The 21,623-nt window shown below is 41.9% G+C and overlaps 1 protein-coding gene across 1 annotated transcript in view; it reads left to right on the forward strand.

The window, feature by feature from the left end:
* Positions 1-21,623, forward strand: part of PLG (plasminogen) — a 206,952-nt gene that overhangs the window by 18,937 nt on the left and 166,392 nt on the right. The window contains exon 4 of the mRNA XM_075341468.1: positions 14,122-14,228. Coding sequence (XP_075197583.1) covers positions 14,122-14,228 — 107 coding nt within the window. The remainder of the gene's footprint in view (positions 1-14,121; positions 14,229-21,623) is intronic.

A 21,623-nucleotide genomic window follows, 5' to 3' on the forward strand; every position in this document is an offset into this window, starting at 1 on the left:
GTGACACCCCAGGAACGACGAACAACACCGTACCTGTATCCTCCAGCAATGAGGTAGGCGTGTCTTTCGTGGGGCTGCTCTCCACCCCTCCGCTTCAATTGGATGCCTGCCATGTGACGTCGCTGTGACGCCGCACAAACCGCCCCTTTAGATTAGAAAAGAGGCTGTTCGACGGCCACAGTGACGTCGCTAGGAAGGTAAGTCCGTGTGACGGGTACTAGCGATATTGTGCGCCACGGGCAGCGATTTTCCCGTGACGCACAAATGTTGGGGCGGGTGCTTTAACGAGCGAAATCGCTAGCGATGTCGCTGCTTGTAAAGCGCCCTTTAGAGCATGTCCTTTTGTCATCATTTTTGTGGATAAGGCTTGGACCCACCAGTCCATGGGCATCTATGAAAACACAATGTGTATTTCAGTGTCCCATTTGAGAACATCTGATTTTAACTGATACATTGTTAGAATCAATAGATAAAAATGTTCTAATAGTCTACCTGCTTAAGTGAAAAAAGAATGAGAAAAAAACTGAATCAACTAAAATAAGGCTAGGATGCAACTATGATGCTACCTTAAGAAAAAAATCAGTCCATGAGCGCTAACATCGCCTCAGTGTGATGAACATGCCCGAGTCCATGATATTCATAGAGAGACAGCTTCCAGTTAGCAGATGGAATGAGGACAGCACACAGCTCATAAATCTTAAGAACTTGGAACCGTATGAATTACACTGAGAGGACTACAACAACAAAAGTAACTTAAAAGTAACTTATCCAACACTGGAATCAGGTTCTCTGTCACTGTGTTATACTGCCCTTAGATTAACCTGTTGAGAAAGTATCTTTTGTTCCAATTGAATGCCTTTCAAAAACTGCTCAATTAACAAATGACGTCAGTATAATATGGCATCCCATTGCTCTAGGTTCAGTTGTGATGTCAGGGCTGCAAGCTACTCATGGCACTGAATACTTTACTCCTATGCTCTTCTTTTGATTACTTTACTCCTGTGCTCTTCTATTGATTTGTGCAATGTCATATTGGATCAGGGAACTCCCTTTAAAATCTGTGTGTGATGTGACCAGTAATGTATATCTAGTGCCTTGAAAAATATTCATACCCTGTGAACTTTTACACATTTTTATACATTACACTCACAAACTTAAATGAGAAGTGTTCAGAAAATGATACATGTTTTTTTAAATATTTACAAAAAAATATAAATCTGAATATTGTGACATGCATTTGTGTTCAGTCTCCTGTAGTCTGATACCCCTATTTAAAATCCTGAGGGACTTATTGCCTCCAGAAGTGAAAGTGAACTAATTAGTAAACTACAGCTGTTCTGTAAAGATCCCAGAGGTTTATTTGAGAACATTATGTAACAAAAAGCATCATGAAACCCAAGGATCACACCAGTCAGGTCATGGATAAAGTTGTGGAGATGAGGAAGTCATGGTTAAGTAATAAAAAATAGCCCAAGCACTGAACATCTCATGGAGCACTGTGCAATCCGTCATCCAAAAGTGCAGTATAGCGAAACTGTAAACTTACCAAGACATGGTCGTCCACCTAACTTCAAACCCAAGCAAGATGGTTTGATTTCTTTGTCTCTGTGTATCTTTGTTTTCTGTGCATGTGGGACGTATAGCTCGTGAGAAGCATTGGATGGAATTGGCCTGGAACCTGGTGAGCCACTTGTTAACAAAAATAACTTATTATTCCCACCTCTGCACATGAAACTGGGTCTGATAAAGCAATTTATCAAAGCTTTGCCAGCTGAAGGAGACTGTTTCAAGTACCTCATTTTGAAAATAAAAAAGGGCGGTGTTGTTGATGGTTCACAGTTTTGGCAGCTCATCAGAGATGAACATTTAATTGGGACATTGTCATGACTCCAAAAGAATGCTTGTCTACCATTCAAAGGCCACGTCAAGAACTTACTTGGAAATATACAAAAAAAAATTACACCAAAATTGTCTAGAAATTATTGTAGAGCTACAAAATGCTTGATTGTAACATGAACATGAATGTGTATTTTCTTCATAGCCATCTTGCTAATTTCTCTGAAAACCTTGGTGTGGTCAGTGATAATGAGCAAAGTGAATAATTCCACCAATATTTGAAGGTCATAAAGGGATGATATCAAGGTAGATGAATGACTATTGTTGGAGTATCAGGCAAGATTGTTCACAGACTTAACACTCAAGGTAAAATGTACGTTTAGAGCTTTTCCTAAAGTGTACCTACCTTTACTACTGCAACACAATTTTACTTACTAACAATATATATTTTATATGAACAAAATAGCTAAAATAAACATTACATTCAGTTTTTTGCTTGCATTATTTTAATTTATATATGTACATTTTGTGTGGTTTTGGAATCAAAGGTAGAAAAGTCTGTTGCTTAAAAAGTTGTTGCGATAGAGAAAATCTGTTATCACTTTTTGATTTAGAATCCAAAATTTGGTTAAAAACAACTGACAGGTTTAACTCAATGAAAATTGTGTTCCTCAGTGTTTTTAATAGTATGCTCTCCAAATCAGACGTCATGAAAGAGTAGCAAGAAGAAAGCCATTTTTGAAAGCAACCCATAAGAAGTTATGTTTGTAGTTTTCAAAAAGTCATGTAGAGCATGTGAAGGTGCTATGGTCAGATGAGACCAGGGTAGAACTTTTTGGACTAAATGCAAAACCCTATATGTGGGGGAATGCTAACACTGCACATTACCCTGAAAACACCAGTCTCAATGTGAAACATGGTGGTGGTAGCCTTGTGCTGTGGAGATGCTTTTCTTCATCAGGGACAGGGAAGCTGGAAAGAGCTGATGGGAAGATGGACGGAGCTAAATACATGGTAATTCTGAGGGAAAACCTGTTAGAGGCTGCAAAAGACTTTAGACTGGAGAGTAGGTTTACCTTCCAGCAGAACAATGATCCTAAACATGCTGCCAGAGCTACAATGGAAAATGGTTTAGATTAAAGGTACCGTCACACTAAGCAACATTGCTAGCAACATCGCTGCTGAGGCACAACTTGCTAGCGATGTTGCTTAGTGTGACATACAGCAACAACCTGGCCCCTGCTGTGAGGCCATTGGTTGTTGCTGAATGTCCTGGGCCATTTTTTAGTTGTTGCTTTCCCGCTGTGAAGCACACATCGCTGTGTGTGACAGCGACAGAGCAACAACTAAATGTGCAGGCAGCAGGAGCCGGCTTCTGCGGACGCTGGTAACGATGGTAAATATCGGGTAACCAAGGAAAGGGCTTCTTGGTTACCCGATGTTTACCGTGGTTACCAGTGTCCGCAGAAGCCGGCTCCTGCTGCCTGCACACGTAGTAGAGTACACATCGGGTAATTAACCCGATTTGTACTGTGGCTAGGTTTGCAGGGAGCCAGCGCCAAGCGGTGTGCGCTGGTAACCAAGGTAAATATCGGGTTGGTTACCCGATATTTACCTTAGTTACCAAGCGCAGCATGCTTCCACGTGTAGCGACGCTCCAGCGATCCCTGCCAGGTCAGGTTGCTGGTGGGATCGCTGGAGTGTCGCTTAGGGGTACTTCACACACAGAAAGATCGCTACTGAGATCGCTGCTGAGTCACGTTTTTTGTGACCTCATTAGCGATCTCGCTGTGTGTGACACTGAGCAGCGATCTGGCCCCTGCTGTGAGATCGCTGCTCATTACACACAGCCCTGGTTCGTTTTTTTATTGTTGCTCTCCCGCTGATAAGCACACATCGCTGTGTTTGACAGCGAGAGAGCAACAATCCTGAATGTGCAGGGAGCAGGAGCCGGCGTCTGACAGCCTGCGGTAAGCTGTAACCAAGGTAATCATCGGGTAACCAAGGTGGTTACCCGATATTTACCTTCGTTACCAGCCTCCGCAGCTCTCACGCTGCCAGTGCCTGCTCCTGCTCCCTGCACACGCTAAGTTAAGCGGTGTGAGCTGGTAACTAAGGTAAACATCGGGTAACCATGCCCGATGTTTACCTTAGTTACCAGTGTCCGCAGCTTCCAGACGCCGGCTCCGTGCAAGCGCAGCGTCACTTGCCTGTCGCTGCTGGCTGGGGGCTGGTCACTGGTCGCTGGTGAGATCTGCCTGTTTGACAGCTCACCTGCGACCATGTAGCGATGCAGCAGCGATCCTGACCAGGTCAGATCGCTGGTCGGATCGCTGCTGCATCGCTAAAGTGTGAAGGTACCCTTAGTGTGACATCTCACCAGCGACCTCCTAGCAACTTACCAGCGATCCCTATCAGGTTGTATCATTGTTGGGATCGCTGGTAAGTTGTTTAGTGTGACTGGGCCTTAAGGTCTATTTATGTGTTTGAATGGCCTTGTCACAGCCAGGGCCTAAATCCCACTGAGAATCTGTGGCAAGACTAGAAAATTGCTCTAGATGTGCAAAACTGGTAGAGACATACCTTTAAAAGACTTGCAGTAGCAATTGTAACAAAAGGTGGTAAAAAGTATTGACTCAAGGGGTCTCAATACAAATGCATGTCACAATTTCCAGATTTACAGTGTTAACATTTTTTGAAAACCATGTATCATTTCCTTTACACTTGACAAATGCTTGCTACTTTCTGTTAGTATGTCACACAATATCCCAATAAAATATAATTATCTTTGTGGTTGTAACTTCAAAAAATGTGGAAAGTCCACAGGTTATGAATACTTTTTTAGGGCACTGTATGATCGCAAACACCATATTCAACAAACCCAATTAAATCCTATACTTTTTTCAAATGTAAATAATTATATTTCATTATTTATGCCATGAGGATTCAAGAAATCTAGATAAAAAATCCAGTTGCTTTCTATACAAGACATGTTTTTTATGTAATCCTCTCTTCTCCAATTAGTTTTAACAGATTTTATAGCCATTACTACTAATGCTCTAAACTGATAATATGTAATATGTTTTGTAATGTATTTGTGTAATGGGCATTTACATGCACCTAGGATTTCACTGTGTTGAACGCCCTCGTTGGCTGCCGGCAGTGTTTTCTCTGGCTGGTCTCCCCGAGATCAGTGATTATTTTGTCTTGTTGGTCTACTAGGCATTGCTCCCACTTGGCCAGAATCCTACTCCACACTGATGAGGGACAATACCCCGAAACAGCTGTCTGTGGATGGATACCTGGCCTTGGTATTTCCCTTGTCACATCTTTAAACTTGTCAAAGAGTTGGATATTGACTAAAAGGGCCACTTAATATGGTGGTTATGGTGGTTTCCTAAAAAGAGCCACTCCTTGGCTAGGTCCTTCCCGGAGGGATATCTGGCTAGTTTCTGCGTCGAGACTCCTAACAGAGGCTTCACAAACTTATTTGATTTGCATATTTCCCAGGGGGCAATGCACCTAGGATTTCACTCTGTTGAGCGCCCTCGTTGGCTGCCGGCAGTGTTTTCTCTGGCTGGTCTCCCGAGATCAGTGATTATTTTGTCTTTTTGGTCTACATATACCTTAGCGCATGGACTTTTTTTTCTGATAGATTATCCCTTTAGATAGGCATGTAAGGTGCACAACTATTTTAAACATCTAATCTTCTTCACTATTTCAGACTTCACTAATAGTATTATTAGCTTTCAATATTTGGCACATTTTCAATGTATGTCAAGGAAAAAAAATCAAAATATTTAAGATTTTGAAAAATAGGCATAACTTCTTCACTTTTTTTAAAAAAATTGGTGCGATTAAATTGCCAATATTACATGCTTTCAAAAAATAAAGTTTTTCCACATATTATTTTATCTCCTGATTTAAATATCCCAATGTTTTTGTATGATCTTAAAAACCCCAATGTGGGAATTGTATTGAGTATTGAACAAGATTTCAAAAGCATCCATTTGCATACCTTTTAGTACAGGTTTCATTTGAAATAATAAATCCATAGCTATATCTCCATTTTATATTATATTAATTGAGCATAATTATATCTTTTTCCAGAAACTTTGAAGTAAGTTTATCGGCTTCTATAACATCTTACTGCAGTTCTTACGCAGTCTAGTAAAGTGCCCTTTAGGGACCTTTAATGACTAGCTAGGTAAATTACAAATGCTGAATATATAGAAATAAAACTGCTGTCTTGTTTTTTTTTATGTTTTAGTGTAAATATCCCCATTTTTTAATATAGAGTGCTAAAACTAAGAAAGTAATGTGTGTAGTACTAATGGTAGGTGTAAAATGTACAGTAGATAAAATTATTTTTATGTAAATCCCAAATACCAATCACTTCATTGATAAAATGCCAAATCAGGTTCACATGCAGTTTACCATCAGGGAAATAAGATTCCTCCCATTTACCAACATATACTTCTGCATCATTTAGTGATGCACCTTGTCCTAATAGCAGTCTCCTGCTGTTGATTATAAAAAAAGAAAAATTATGATAAATTAGAGCATTGTTCTGTAGTTGGTCACTATGTGTAGATAAAACTTAAAAAATTGTTTAAAGAATATAAAGCTACATAGATCAGTACTATAGACTACCAAATATGTCACGAACAGCTGGGTGGGGGTCTCGCAGGATCAACCCGCTGTTCACCAATTTTGTCACAAACTGTCTGCTTTCTTGTTGGCAGGTCAATTTCGGTACTGCTGAACAATAAGAAAATGAGGCTGCTGAGTTACTAATGCCAAATACTGAAGGTCTCCCGGCATGGGTGGTGGCAGAGAAATTATTGTTGTGTAGAATTATTGGGGTGCTACCAGTAACGGGTACCAAGGTATATATGCATGTATGTATGTATGTATGTATGTGTATATATATATATACATATATACATACATACCTCCCAACCGTCCCAGATTCTGCAGGACTGCCATGATTTTAGAGGTGTGTCCCGCACTCCCGCGGCTCACAGCTGATATACGACTCCTCCCCTCAGTGCAGTGAATAAATTAAATTAAATTATCATCGGCTCTGGATTTTCGGGGCGGCTGGGACTCGAACCTGTGGAACTGTTCAAAGGTAGCAGCTTTACCACCGAGCTACTGCCTGTATTGAAACCAATAGGAAGATTTTGTTATCTTGACCACTATACTGCAGGTGAGACACCAGAAGCAGGTTATTCAGCTGCAAAGATGGATGGAGGGATGGATGAATGGAGGGATGAATGGAGGGATAGAGGGAGGGATGGATGGATGATAGAGGGATGAATGGAGGGATAGAGGGAGGGATGAATGGATGATAGAGGGATGAATGGAGGAATGAATCGAGGGATAGAGGGAGGGATGGATGGAGGGATGAATGGAGGGATGAATGGAGGGATAGAGGGAGGGATGGACGGATGATAGAGGGATGAATGGAGGGATGAATGGAGGGATAGAGGGAGGGATGGATGGATGATAGAGGGATGAATGGAGGGATAGAGGGATGGATGGATGGATGATAGAGGGATGAATGGAGGGATGAATGGAGGTATTATTATTATAGGTATAGAGGGAGGGATAGAGGGAGGGATGGATGAATGATAGAGGGATGAATGGAGGGATGAATCGAGGGATAGAGGGAGGGATGAATGGAGGGATGAATGGAGGGATGAATGGAGGGATAGAGGGAGGGATGGATGGATGATAGAGGGATGAATGGAGGGCTGAATGGAGGGATAAAGGGAGGGATAGAGGGAGGGATGGATGATAGAGGGATGAATGGAGGGATGAATGGAGGGATAGAGGGATGAATGGAGGGATGAATGGAGGGATGAATAGAGGGATGAATGGAGGGATAGAGGGAGGGATGGAGGGATGATAGAGGGATGAATGGAGGGATAGAGGGAGGGATGGATGATAGAGGGATGAATGGAGGGATGAATGGAGGAATGAATGGAGGGATAGAGGGAGGGATGGATGATAGAGGGATGAATGGAGGGATGAATGGAGGGATAGAGGGAGGGATGGATGGATGATAGAGGGATGAATGGAGGGATAGAGGGAAGGATGGATGGATGATAGAGGGATGAATGGAGGGATAGAGGGAGGGATGGATGGATGATAGAGGGATGAATGGAGGGATAGAGGGAGGGATGGAAGGATGATAGAGGGATGAATGGAGGGATGAATGGAGGAATGAATGGAGGGATAGAGGGAGGGATGGATGATAGAGGGATGAATGGAGGGATGAATGGAGGGATAGAGGGAGGGATGGATGGATGATAGAGGGATGAATAGAGGGATAGAGGGAGGGATGGAAGGATGATAGAGGGATGAGAATAGAGGGATAAAGGGAGGGATAGAGGAAGGGATGGATGGATGATAGAGGGATGGATGATAGAGGGATATATAGATACACGACAGATAATAGATAGATAGAGATAGAATCATAGTTAGAATCATAGATAGATAGATAGAATCATAGATAGATAGAATCATAGATAGAATCATAGATAGATAGATAGAATCATAGATAGAATCATAGATAGAGAGATAGATAGAATCATAGATAGAGAGCTAGATAGATAGAATCATAGATAGATGGATAGATAGAATCATAGATTGATAGATAGAATCATAGATAGAGGGATAGAGATAGATAGATAGAGGGATAGATATAGATAGATAGATAGATAGAGGGATAGTTATAGATATAGATAGATAAATACTGTATCTCAATGTAGGTGAAGGAAAGAGTCAGATTCATTTGTTCCCATAAAATTACTATAAAGAAATGAGGAAAAAAATACAAATACAATTTTTTTTTTATCTTCACCACCTTGGATTCAAACCAGCAACGTTCAAAACTTGTGTCCTGCAGCCTCCTAGCTTTCCTAGCTGCTCAAGCTGTTGAGCCACTAGGATTGATGATGTCAGAAGGAGGATTTTACATAAATAAACCTACAATGTAGCATCTTACACAGCAGATTACACAGGACACAGCTCCATTGTACACAGCAGTGTCTCTATCTCCTGTATTCTAGAGAGAGAGGAAAAGAGGATTTTTTTTTCTTCTAATAAAGTTACTAAAAATAATTAAAAAAATGGAATAATGTAATTTTATTACACCTTTTTATAAAATAATAAACATCACAAATCAGCAAATCACATGGACATATTTGGTGTCCCTGTAATCGTAATGACCTGAACAACACAGCGATCAGGTTATTTATGGGGATCGGTAAATGGCGGGAAAAAAATGGCGCAATTTATTATTTTTCTTTATTAAAACCCATAAAATAAATGTAATAAAAATGGATCACTGAGGCCGTGTTCACACATAGCGTAAATGCTGCATTTTTTCTGCAGGTGTCTGCGCCACGAGTGCAATAACAATGTTCTCTGATTATTGCGTGTTTGCGGTATTTTTTATACATTGTCCCTCTTATTTGATACATGTTTGTTGCTGATGTGAATCTTGAAGCTTAAAAAGAAAGAAACACCAAATCCGCACAGTTCAGTGGCGTCTTTTACACGCACCAGGGGCGGAGACTTCATGACGTCTCATCCACTTTGCTTGGACATTTAGTCCATATTCACATGTAGTGTAAATGCTGCATTTTTTTCTGCATTTTTTTTGCACATTTATTCTGCTGTGTTTAATTATCCAAGTAAAGTGGATGTGATTCCATGAAAAGACGCCACTGAATTCTGCGGTTTTCAGGGGGGGGGGGTTCTCTGGAGGTTTCTACGTGGAGCTTAAAAAAATGCAGGAAAAAGCTTCTCTGTACAATAAAAACACTTAAAAATCTGAATCTGAACCAAAAACACATTAAATAATGGAAAAAATGCAGCAAAAATGGAAAAAACAGAGAAGATTGTTATTGTGTAGTTTGGTGCAGACAGAAACAAAAAGAAACAGAATTTATGCAACTTGTGAATACGGCCTTATAGGCACAAATAAGCAATGTCATATAGTGACACATAGAAATATAAAAAAATTCTGACTGCTATAAATATGAATGAACAGTCCGGGACATCTGCTGAATGACCCTTACTGCCAAATGGGTGTGGCTAGGGGTGTGGCTAGGGGCGTGGTCAAAATTTGCGCATACTTTGTCCCTCTTTCCTTTCTTGAAAAGTTGGGAGGTATGTATATATATATATATATATATATATATATATATATATATATATATATATTGTATGTGTGTGTGTGTGTATATATATATATATATGTGTGTGTGTGTGTGTGTGTATATATATATATATATATATATATATATATATATACATATATCTGTGTGTGTGTGTGCGTGTGTATATATATAGATATATAATATGTATGTGTGTGTATATATATATATATATATATATATATATATATATATATATACCTTGGTACCCCTTACTGGTAGCACCCCAATAATTCTACACAACAATGATTTCTCTGCCACCACCGAAGATTTACAGGTTGTTCGGACACCCGTTGCAGATAACAAAAGGCTCTTCGGGTCCGGGATTGTATATAGAGCAGGAGGAACAAAGCTATTAAATTTTATATATTTAATCCAAAAATAGGCAGTGTTTTGTAAAATTTACAAGCTGTTACAAAAGGGTAACAATGCAAATACAGTGTAGACAATTACATAAAAATGATAATCATGAAACTTTCTAAACTCATGCAATAGATGTGACGTCCGAATTTATGGAGGGAGGGTCTCCACTCTCCAGTATAAAATGCAAATGGGCAGCACCACCACTTAGGTATGCCCTCCAGTACTGACCTATGTAACTGATACTTATTAGTACTTATGCTAATAAGTATATAATATAGTACAAATATAGTACTAAGTATAGATACTTATACTAATTTGGTAGATAAAGTTTTACATTTTATTTGGTTTATATATCTTTGGTGAATTGAGGTTTTCTATACTTCTGCAAATTGACTACTAATAACAATATTTATAGAAGTGCCATTTGTGGATGTTTTTGATTACTGTTCTTTTCGGTAATAAACATTTACGATGAATCATCAGATTGTTTATCTTGTTTGCTTTCCGGTAAATAATCTGAAAGAGTACTGAGCAAACTGTTTGTCAGTCAGATCCAGCCTGTTGTTTGCTTAAAGGAAATGTGTCATCATAAAATGATTGTGTTGAAATCAGATTTTTGTGTTATATATTATATATTTTTTACAAAAACATTTTGGGTGATTTTTTTGATCAAATCACGATTTGCATTAAAAACAAAATTACTAATCATGGCCACTGGGTCTGTCTTAAGGGGGCTTTACACGCTACGACATCGCTAATCCGAAGTCGTTGGGGTCACGGAATTGGTGACGCACATCCGGCCGCATTAGCGATGCCGTTGCATGTGACACCTATGAGCGATTTTGCTTCGTCGCAAAAACGTGCAAAATCGCTCATCGGTGACATGGGGGGTCCATTCTCAAAAATCGTTACTGCAGCAGTAACGATGTTGTTCCTCGTTCCTGCGGCAGCACACATTGCTCCGTGTGACACCACAGGAACGAGGAAGCTCTCCTTACCTGCCTCCCGGCCACAATGTGGAAGGAAGGAGGTGGGCGGGAGGTTACGTCCCGCTCATCTCCGCCCCTCCGCTTCTATTGGGCGGCGGTTCAGTGACGCAGCTGTGACGCTGAACGAACCGCCCCCCTAGAAAGGAGGCGGTTCGCCGGTCACAGCGACGTCGCCGGGCAGGTAAGTACATGTGATGGGTCTGGGCGATGTTGTGTGGCACGGGCAGCGATTTTCCCGTCTCGCACAACAGATGAGGGCGGGAACCCATGCTAGCGATATCGGTACCGATATCGCAGCGTGTAAAGCCCGCCTTAGACTCATATCTCCTGTACTTTCAAGAAAAGTTTTCAGGAGGCTCCATATCAGCAGAGGCAGGTGTGAAAACAATGCTGCAAAGTAAGAATGTTTAAAAAAAAAAATAGAAGTGTTAATAGATTTTTTTTATTAATTAACTCAATTAATTGATAATAAACAAAAGAAACATCTAAATCAAGTCAATATTTGTTATGACCACCCTTTGCCTGCAAAAGAGTATTAATTCTTCAAGGTTCACTTGCACAAACTCGAAAATTTTGTACGATTTATCATCAGGTGTATGAAAATCTAATTACACCACATAGGTGATATTGATTGAAATTTTCTATGTAGGTTGAAACACAGTCATTAACTGAAATAGAAAAAGCTGTGTAACAGCCTGAAAAACTGAGTGAGGAACAGTCAAACTCTGCTACAACAAAGAGGTTGTAGAAGACAGTTTCTTGTCATAACAAACCATTCACAGTGGAAATACTGAGCACTGCAACAAGACACACGGTAGTTATTCTGTATCAAAAAGGCCTCTCCCAGGCAAAGGTATCAGAACAGATGGCGTTGCATTGAGGATCATAGATGCAGTGGTTGGGCAAGGAAACGTAGTACAGCAGATGAAAAACACATCATGCTTACTTCCATTTGAAACTGTAAGAAATCCAGCAGTGCCATCAGCGAAGAATTGGCCACAGCCAGGGTGACCCAGCTACACTCATATAATGTTTGGACACGTCTGGCCACAAGTGGTTTTCACACAAAAATTGCAGTGAAAAAGCTATATTTCTGACACGTAAACAAGCCCAAGCACATTAATTATAATGAAAACATAGAAATTGAGATGTAGAAAGATGGCAGCAGGTGTTCTGGAGTGATGAGTCAAAATGTGTAATATTTGGCTTTAACGTAAGACAGTTTGTTCACTGGAGAGCTAGAGAGCGGTACAATAATGAATGTCTGCAGACGACAGTGAAGGATGATGGAAGGTCCTTGCAAATCTGGGACTGCATCTCAGCAAATGATATTAGAAATTTAGATAAGATCATTTATGTCCTAAGCATCGAGAAATACAGGCAAATATTTATCCATCTGCACACCTGAAGTAAAACTACACAAAACACTTGGCCGCAATGCAATGGTCAGCATGAACAAGGTCTGTAAAAGCAGAGACATTATCCTTGCTACCAAATGCAGATTGGTCAAAAAAAAATTGGCTTCCCAATAGCAACATATGGATGCAAGACCTGGATACTGAAGATGGTTGAGAGGAAGAAAATTGACACATTTGATCTTTGGTACTTGAGGAGATTTCTATGCATTTGAAGCATCACCAACAAAGATGTCTTGGAACAAGTCAAGCCAAAACTGTCACCGTAAGCTAATATAAGCAAACAAAAATTAACTGATTTTTGCCACATTATGCGGAGCCAGTCATTGGAGAAAGATATTATGCATGCATCGGTCAGTCGCAGAAGAAGAAGAGGATGGCCAAGATCCATATAGAATGATATTGGAATTAACATTGGCAAACTGAAAGATGCACCGCTGGATAGAACTGTCTGGGATTACATAACGAGACAGACGCATTTGCACAAGCCTACATCTGCAGAAGATCTGTGGTAGGTTCTGCAAGGTATGTGAAACCACCTCCATGCCAAGTTCTTCAAAAATTGTGTGCAAGAGTACTTAGAAGAATTGATGCTGTACTGAAGGCAAAGGGATATCACACCATATAATAATCAGATTTTTATTTTGCTTTTGTTCACTCTCCATTTTGGAAATTGAGGGAAAATATGAATAATTCTAATTATGAAAGCATTCTTACTTTGCAGTGTAATTTTCATAACCTGCCTAAAACTTTTGAACAATCACTTACATTTAACACAAAAAGCTGTTTTAAACAGTCATTTTTTAATGACACATTCTCCTTAAAGGAAGCCTGTTATCCCAAACTGATAGAATAAACTAAGCACACAGCTTTGTACAGAAAATGGGCAATGTAAAAATCACACCTTTTGGAACCGGATTTAAGGTGAGTACGAAGGTGTAAAACACATAGAATGTCACAATTCTAAGTTGCCCAAAAATTTAGAAAATGTTGATGTTCGAAAAATCTTTTATTGGAATAGTTTTTGCCAGAAATGTCCTCCAGTCCCTGACTAAAGTAAGATTTCTGGTGGAACCGTATGCCAGTTATAATTAGTTTCTGCAGAACGCAGGCAATAATTAGAACATAAAGGGGCAATTTTTAGATGAGCTGTATCCCCTACAAGGCTTTGTGTTTAGTTTATACTGTTACTTTTAGCTGACAAGCTCCCTTCAATTCACCTAGTCACATCAATTCTCTTTTTCTTTCTGTATTTTTAGTTAAAAAGCAATCTAATATTTCTTGCAGATCATTTCTGTACAGCAAAAAAATTCAATTTTGTGCTACTATTATGGATAACCAGAAATCAGCAGTTGTTCACAGAAGAAATGATATAGCTTTGTATGAAAAAAGAAGTAAGTACTTAGTATATTAAAATATAATAAACTACAGCATGCCTACATGAAGAGTGGAGCTTTATATATTTCTAGTCAAATATATATTTGACTAGATTCAGGCTAAAATAAATATCTGTGTTTTCAACAATCTATAATTTGGCACTGGCAGTCCTGATTTGCAACATTTTGTGGCTGAGAATTATGATTCCCTTTATAGATTTCAGTTGCATATATTCATGCTTAAAGCCTAACAGTAATTTTTATTTTCATTTCATGAATCAATAGCACACGTGAAAATAAACAACTCTGTAAAATCTTATCAGACAAATTTGCTTCTTTCTCTGCCAGAATTGATCAGTCATTATCAAAATTCTCAATTCTGAGGTAAACTCTGTATTCAGTGAAGACTTTCCCATTATTGAGATAGGAGATGGCAGCTGTTGCTGATGAGATTCTATGTAGATAGCAGAGGGAGGAGGGGAAGAACTCTGGCTCTAGCTCCTCCCTCTGCATCTAGCTCCTCCCATCATCATAGAATCTCATTAGTAATCCATGTATGATTCCAGCTAATTTTGTGTTTAAAAATTCAAATGATGCTACTTCCCTTCCGAGCCCTGCAGTGTACCTAAACAGTAGATTTCCACCACATGTGAGGTATCAGCATACTCAGGAAAAATTGCTCAACAAACTATGGTGCATTTTCTTATATTACCTTGTAAAAATACAAAATAAATGGCTAAAGTAACATTTTTGTGGGAAAAAGTACAAGTTTCATTTTTTCCTTCCACATTACATTATTTCCTGTGAAGAACCTAAAGCAGTGTTTCCCAAACTCCAGTCCTCATGGCCCCCAACAGGTCATGTTTTCAGGATCTCCTTATGTTGCGTACAGGGGGCACTGCCACTTCTCCCGAGGGTCTACTCGGATCTGGGGTTCGTTGCTGCGGCTCGAGTGGTGACCGGACCCGGGCTCGCACGGCCGTCCGTCCTCACAACCATCGGAAAGGGGGTATTTACAGGGGATTTTGTCTGTGACGCCACCCGTGGGTTGCGGTGAGGGATGGTGACACCGCGGCTGCCTGGTGATGGGGGCGCCCGGGGCTGATGAAGCGGGGCAGCAAGATGGGATCCCCTCCATGGATAGGGAAGGTGTAGTCCCGGGGCCCTGTGCCGGTACACGGGAGTGATGGCTGCTGGAGGTGGCGTGCCGGGCTGGACTGGGGGACAATGGTGTACTCACAGTTCAGTAATTTCACACAAGTCCAGTAGTAAACCAAGTTGCCAGTGGCCGGCTGCCTTAGGAGGGTGCATTTGGGTCCCGCACCCAGGTTAAAGAACAGGTGTCCCTTCTTCCTGCACTTTCTGTTTGTCTTTCCTTTTGGATGACTTTGCTGTGGCCCGCGAAAGCTGACCCTTGGGATCTCAGTGGGTTCTGAAGGACATCCCATCCCCGGCGTTGGGCTTTCGTTTCGCTCTATCTGGGCCTTTGATGGGACAAAGTCTGGAACCTTGTCCCCGGCTGGTTAATTGGAGAGGGGCTTTTCAACCTTCCTCGCCCTAGGGTCCAGGTACCCTGACTATGCACGGCCTCTGGACCGGATTCCCGCTGTCGGCACCGGCGGGCTACAACCCTGCCCCGGTCCACTTTAGGTCTCCCGCGACCGGATCTACGTTGCCTGTGTCCCTATTCAATGTCTACCACCTAGCCGGGTAGTCCAAGGGCTACGACCCTGATTACATTGCACACTTCGCTGGTTCCACACTTCAACTTGGCTTGACTGTTGTCTGTCCCAGACTTCCACTTCACTACACACTCTCTACTCATCTCAAATGTTCCCGACCCTGACACCTCAGGACCCCTAGGTGGGCATTCTCATCTGCCTGATCCCGCCCACTTGTGTGCCTTTATTATCATGAGGGGGTGGTGTTGTGAATGTTAGTTATGTTTTGGCTGCTGGGAGGCTCACTCTGGTGGCCAGGAATGGTTTTGACAGAGACCAGGTGTGTTGTGCAGTGGGTGTTTCCTGTGCTAACTCTCTGCTTATTTAAGTCCTGGTCTGATTGCAGACTGTTGCCGGATGTCAGTTGTTCTTTATATCTCCAGCCTGCTTAATCCTGCTCTACACCACATCTACTCCAGATAAGTGCTTGCTCTTTATCTATTGTCTGGTCCTTTTGCTTATCTGGGTTTGTCATTTGTTGTGGTTGGTTTCAGTTTATTTCCTTCCAGGGATTTTCCCCCTCAGTGGATTGTTGAGGAACTCCCTGCAGTTCTGTGTGGAGTATAGCTCCTTTGGGTCCATGTGTTTGTGGCTTGTTGAATTTGTTATTATTCTTGTTTTCTGTTCATTGGTATGACAAGGGCACCTGGTATAGGACGGAGTTCAGATCGAGCGATCTGAGGGCCTTTTTGTACTATCAGGAAGTTGGTATTTTGCAGGGTTTTTCTCTGGCCAACATCAGTCCCTGTCCTGTCCTTTCCTATTTTAGTCAGTGGGGGCCTCACCTTTTGCTAATCCTGTCATCTACCTGTGAATTGTGTTTTTCCTATATCACCGCAGTCTTTGAATGTGGGGGGCTTGCTATTCTTGTCTATTTTCTGAGGCAGAGAGTTATTCATCTTTCCTACCTTTTAGGATAGTTAGTTCTCTGGCTGGGTTCGCGGTGCACAGGATGTTAGTTCACCCCTCGGCTACTTCTAGTTGTGTTGGTTAGTAAGGGGATGGCGGCCAGATTAGTTGCCAATGCTCTTGTCACCTTTTTGCCAATGATTAGTGGTGGTCTTCCATGGCTCCAGATCATAACAGTACATCCGGCCAACAAATTTAAAGGGTACTCTTAAGAAGGAAAAAAAAAAAAGCTGCTGAGAAATTTTTTTTTTTTTTTTTTTTTGGTGTTTTTCCTCTTCTTCTTTGGGTTCTGTGGAAGATTTCTTTTTCTAGAATGGATGAATTGGGTGAGCGTGTTGCTCATCTTGATGCTAAGGTTTGTCATATAGAGTCTTATCTTGCACAGACTCCCCTTGCAGAGCCTAAGATTCTTGTTCCTGAATTTTTTTCGGGAGATGAGATAGGTCGAGATTTTTGAGCTTCAAAAATAATTGTAAATTATTTTTTGACCTGTGCCCTAAGTCCTCAGGGAATCCCGTACAGCAGGTTAAGATTGTCATCTCCTTGCTGCGTGGTGACCCTCAGGACTGGGCCTTCTCTTTAGTGTCTGATGATCCGATTCTCAATTATGTGGACTCCTTTTTTCAGGCCTTGGGATTATTATATGACGAACCCAATATTGTGGACCAAGCAGAAAAGGTCTTGTTGTCCTTAATAGAGTTGAGCGCGGTTCTAGGTTCGTGGTTCTCCAGTTCGCGGCTCGAGTGATTTTGGGGGCTGTTCTAGATACGTTCGAGAACGGTTCTAGCAGCAAAAAGCAGGGCTTTTTACAGCTACAGTGTGCAGGAGCCATCGCTGGCAGCCTGCCACAAGCTGGTAACCAAGATAAACATCGGGTATCCAAGCAAAGCGCTTTGGTTAGTAACCCGATGTTTATCCTAGTTACGTGCAGAAAGCCCACACTTCCCCGCTCAGCTCGCTCCGCCCCCTCCTGCCCGCGGCATGTACACATACATACACACACACACACACTCTGCACACATGGTCCCTCTCGGCTTACCTGCGGTGATGAAGTCCCGCCATCCCGACCTCAGCGCTGTCACTGTCCTCCATGACCGCCGCTTGTCACATCACCTCTCGCTTCCGACCCGAGACTGACTAGCGGTGACGTCACGGGCCTCTCGCGATACTTGGCTGTGAAGGTCATTGAACTCAGTGACAGGTGCTGTCAGTGTGCTGGAGATCAGCGCAGGTAATTTACCTCGCTGACAGCAGCACTTGTCATCCCCTGCAGTGACCTGGGCTGACCCATTGATGTTAGCTCAGGTCACTGCATTGCTCTCCCAGCCAATGGGGAACATTCTGCTCTTCATTGACTGGGACAGTGTGGATCATCATGGCAACCCCTTGGATTACACCAGACCTGGATTTGTTTTTCTTTCTAATAAATTGGTTATAGAGGGAATGTTTTGGAGAGTGTTTTTTCAAATAAAAATGTGTTTGTCGTCTATTTTTTTTTAATACTGACTGGGTTGGTGATGTCGGGTATCTGATAGACGCCTGACCTCACCAACCCCAGGGCTTGATGCCAGGTGACATTACACATCTGGTATTAACCCCATATATTACCCCGTTTGCCACCGCACCAGGGCGCGGGATGAGCTGGGGCGAAGCACCAGGATTGGCGCATCTAATGGATGCGCCACTTCTGGGGCGGCTGCGTCCTGCTATTTTTAGGCTGGGGAGAGTCCAATAACCATGGACCTCCCTAGTCTGAGAATATCAGACCCCAGCTGTCTGCTTTACCTTGGCTGGTGATCCAATTTTGGGGGGACCCCTACGTGTTGTTTTTTTTAATTATTTATTTAATTTAAAATAACAGCGTGGGGTGCCCTCAGTTTTGGATTACCAGCCAAGGTGAGGTTGCCAGCTGTGGTCTGCAGGCTGCAGCCGTCTGCTTTACGCTAGCTGGCTACAAAACTAGGGGGAACCCTACGTCATTTTTTTTTTCTCATTTTTTTTGGCTAAATACAAAGCTAAGCACCCCTTAGTGCCACATGAAAGGCACCAAAGGGTGCAAAATTACAAAATGCAGGAGAGTGGGACATTATGTGTCTTTCTGCCATTATAATGACAGAAAAGACTGATATGAAGTGCACAAGCACAAGAAAATCACCAGGGCGCTCTACGCTGTGAAAAGCAGTAGAAAATGGCACTGGAGTGAACATGTGACCGCCTCATGTAGGATGAAGCTATGGATGCTGGGTAAATTTATGCATTTACCCTCCTTCAGTTTTTTTGCAGTACACAAAAAAAACAGAAGGCACACGGATGACAAACAGATGACATACGGACCGTCTACGGAATGGAAACGGATGCCACACGGATGCACCCGTGAAAAAAAACGGACTGTTTTTTGCAGACCGCAAAAATGGATCGGTCGTGTTAATGTAGCCTTATTCTGATCTGCCGTTTATAAACAGCAGGCAGAAATAAGTGAATAACGCCCCCCGGCGTCAGAAAATCTCCGGGGTTTCAGGGCTAGCTGAGACCCTGGAGATCATGATTCAGGATGGTTTTTCCGGTCCCCGCTCACGTGATCACAGGTATACACCGTACACCGATTACGTTACAGTAAATGACAGCGCCGGTAAAAAATTATTTATCTCCCATCTGGCATGAACAAACACTTCTTCTCCACTTCTTCTCCACTTCTTCTCCATTTTTTCTCCACTTTTTCTCCACTTTTTCTCCACTTTTACTCCACTTTTTCTCCACTTTTTCTCCATTTTATCTCCATTTTTTCTCCACTTTTTCTCCACTTTTTCTCCACTTTTTCTCCACTTTTTCTCCACTTTTTCTCCACTTTTTCTCCACTTCTTCTCCACTTTTTCTCCACCTTTTCTCCACTTTTTCTCCACTTTTTCTCCACTTTTTCTCCGTTCTTTTTCTCCGTTCTTTTTCTATGGTCGGTCTACCCATTAGCTCTGCCATGCATACTGTAGCTCTACACCTACTGCACATGTTACTTTATGATTGACATCTCTTTCGTACCAAAGCTGTCTAAGCCTACTCTGACCCCATATTTGTCATTACTATATTGTCCTTGTACTGTATTATGACATTTATATCATGTGTTTCATTTTTTGCTGTGTTGCAATTTTTTTGCTGCATCCCAATTGTACCTCTACATTGTTCGAATTTATGTTATTGTTCTCTCACTCTTATGTGATACTGATTATTGTCATTTTTCAGGATTACATGCAGATAAGTCCAATCTGACGAAGGCTCAGGCCGAAACGTCATTTGTAACTTGTTTTGGACAAAAACATATATGCTTATGAAAAATTTTTTTTTCTTAATACGGACCAATAAAGAGTGATTTTGCATTACTATCCGTTGTGACTTACTGACTTAGTCTGGGAGATTTAGAGTGCCGAGGTTACTCACTAATTTTATCTATTATTACCTCTGAACACCTATATACCAGTGAGCAGAGCTTCCTCTACAGTAGTTCTCCTGATTAGGCATGCCCTTACCTCATGAGCAGGGCATTGCAGCTTTGGTAGCAACCATTACGACATGGACTCTGCTGCTGTGGACCCGGGGAGAGTGAGTGCAGATTCATTGCACCCACACTCCTCACATGAAGGGTCCGCACTCCTAGAAAATGGGGGATACGTTCCCTGAGTGTCTCCCCCCCATATTCTAGACAGTCCAGAGTCGTCGTGGGACCCCTTTATTTTTTTTCTTACAATAAATTGGTGAAAGAGGAAATCTTTTGGGGACTGTTTTTTCAAATAAATTTCTTTTGTCGATTTTTTTTTTTTTTTGTTAGTACTGACAGTTTATGATGTTGGGTATCTAATAGACGCCATGACATCACAAACTGCTGGGCTTGATCTCAGGTGACTTTACAGCTAGTATCAACCCGATTTACTACCCCGTTTGCCACTGCACCAGGGCACGGGATGAGCTGGGGTGAAGCGCCAGGATTGGCGCATCTAGTGGATGCGCCACGTCTGGGGTGTCTGCGGCCTGCTATTTTTAGGCTGTGAAGGCCCAATAACTATGGACCTTCCCACCCTGAGAATACCAGACCACAGCTGTCTGCTTTACCTTGTATGGAGAAGAGCAGACAGCAGCTGCAGAACTACAAGGCTCAGCATACTCCATCCAGGACTGTATGCAGAAGTTTTTTGCCCACCAAAAAAATGACGTGGGCTTCGCCATATTTTTGTATGCTAGCCAGGTACAGCAGGCAGCCACGGGCTGCCTCCAACCCCCAGTTGCCTATTTGTACCCGGCTGGGAACCAAAAATATAGGGAAACCCATTTTTTTTAATTATTTCACTTATTTCATGAAATAATTAAAAAACAAATGACGTGGGTTTCGCCCCATTTTTGTGTCCAGCCAGGTACAACTAGGCAGCTGGGGATTGGAATCCGCAGCACAGGTTAGCCCGAGGTTTCTGGGCGCCTCTGCTGCGAATTTCAGTCCGCAGCCGTCCCAGAAAATGGCGCTCTCATAGAAGCGCCATCATCTGGTGCTGTATCCAACTCTTCCAACAGCCCTGGAGCCGGGTGGCTTGTTGGGTAATCATGAGTTAATACTGGCTTTGTTTTACTAGCCAGTATTAAGCCAGAGATTCTTAATGTCAGGCACGTTTGACCCGGCCAGTAAGAATCTCCAATAAAGGGTTAAAAAAAAGACACCACACAGAGAAAAAATACTTTAATAGAAATAAATACACAGACACATTAGAGACTCCATCTTTATTACCCCCTGTCAGCCCAATAAATC

The sequence above is a fragment of the Anomaloglossus baeobatrachus genome, chromosome 3 (assembly GCF_048569485.1).
Source record: "Anomaloglossus baeobatrachus isolate aAnoBae1 chromosome 3, aAnoBae1.hap1, whole genome shotgun sequence".
Lineage (NCBI taxonomy): Eukaryota > Metazoa > Chordata > Amphibia > Anura > Aromobatidae > Anomaloglossus > Anomaloglossus baeobatrachus.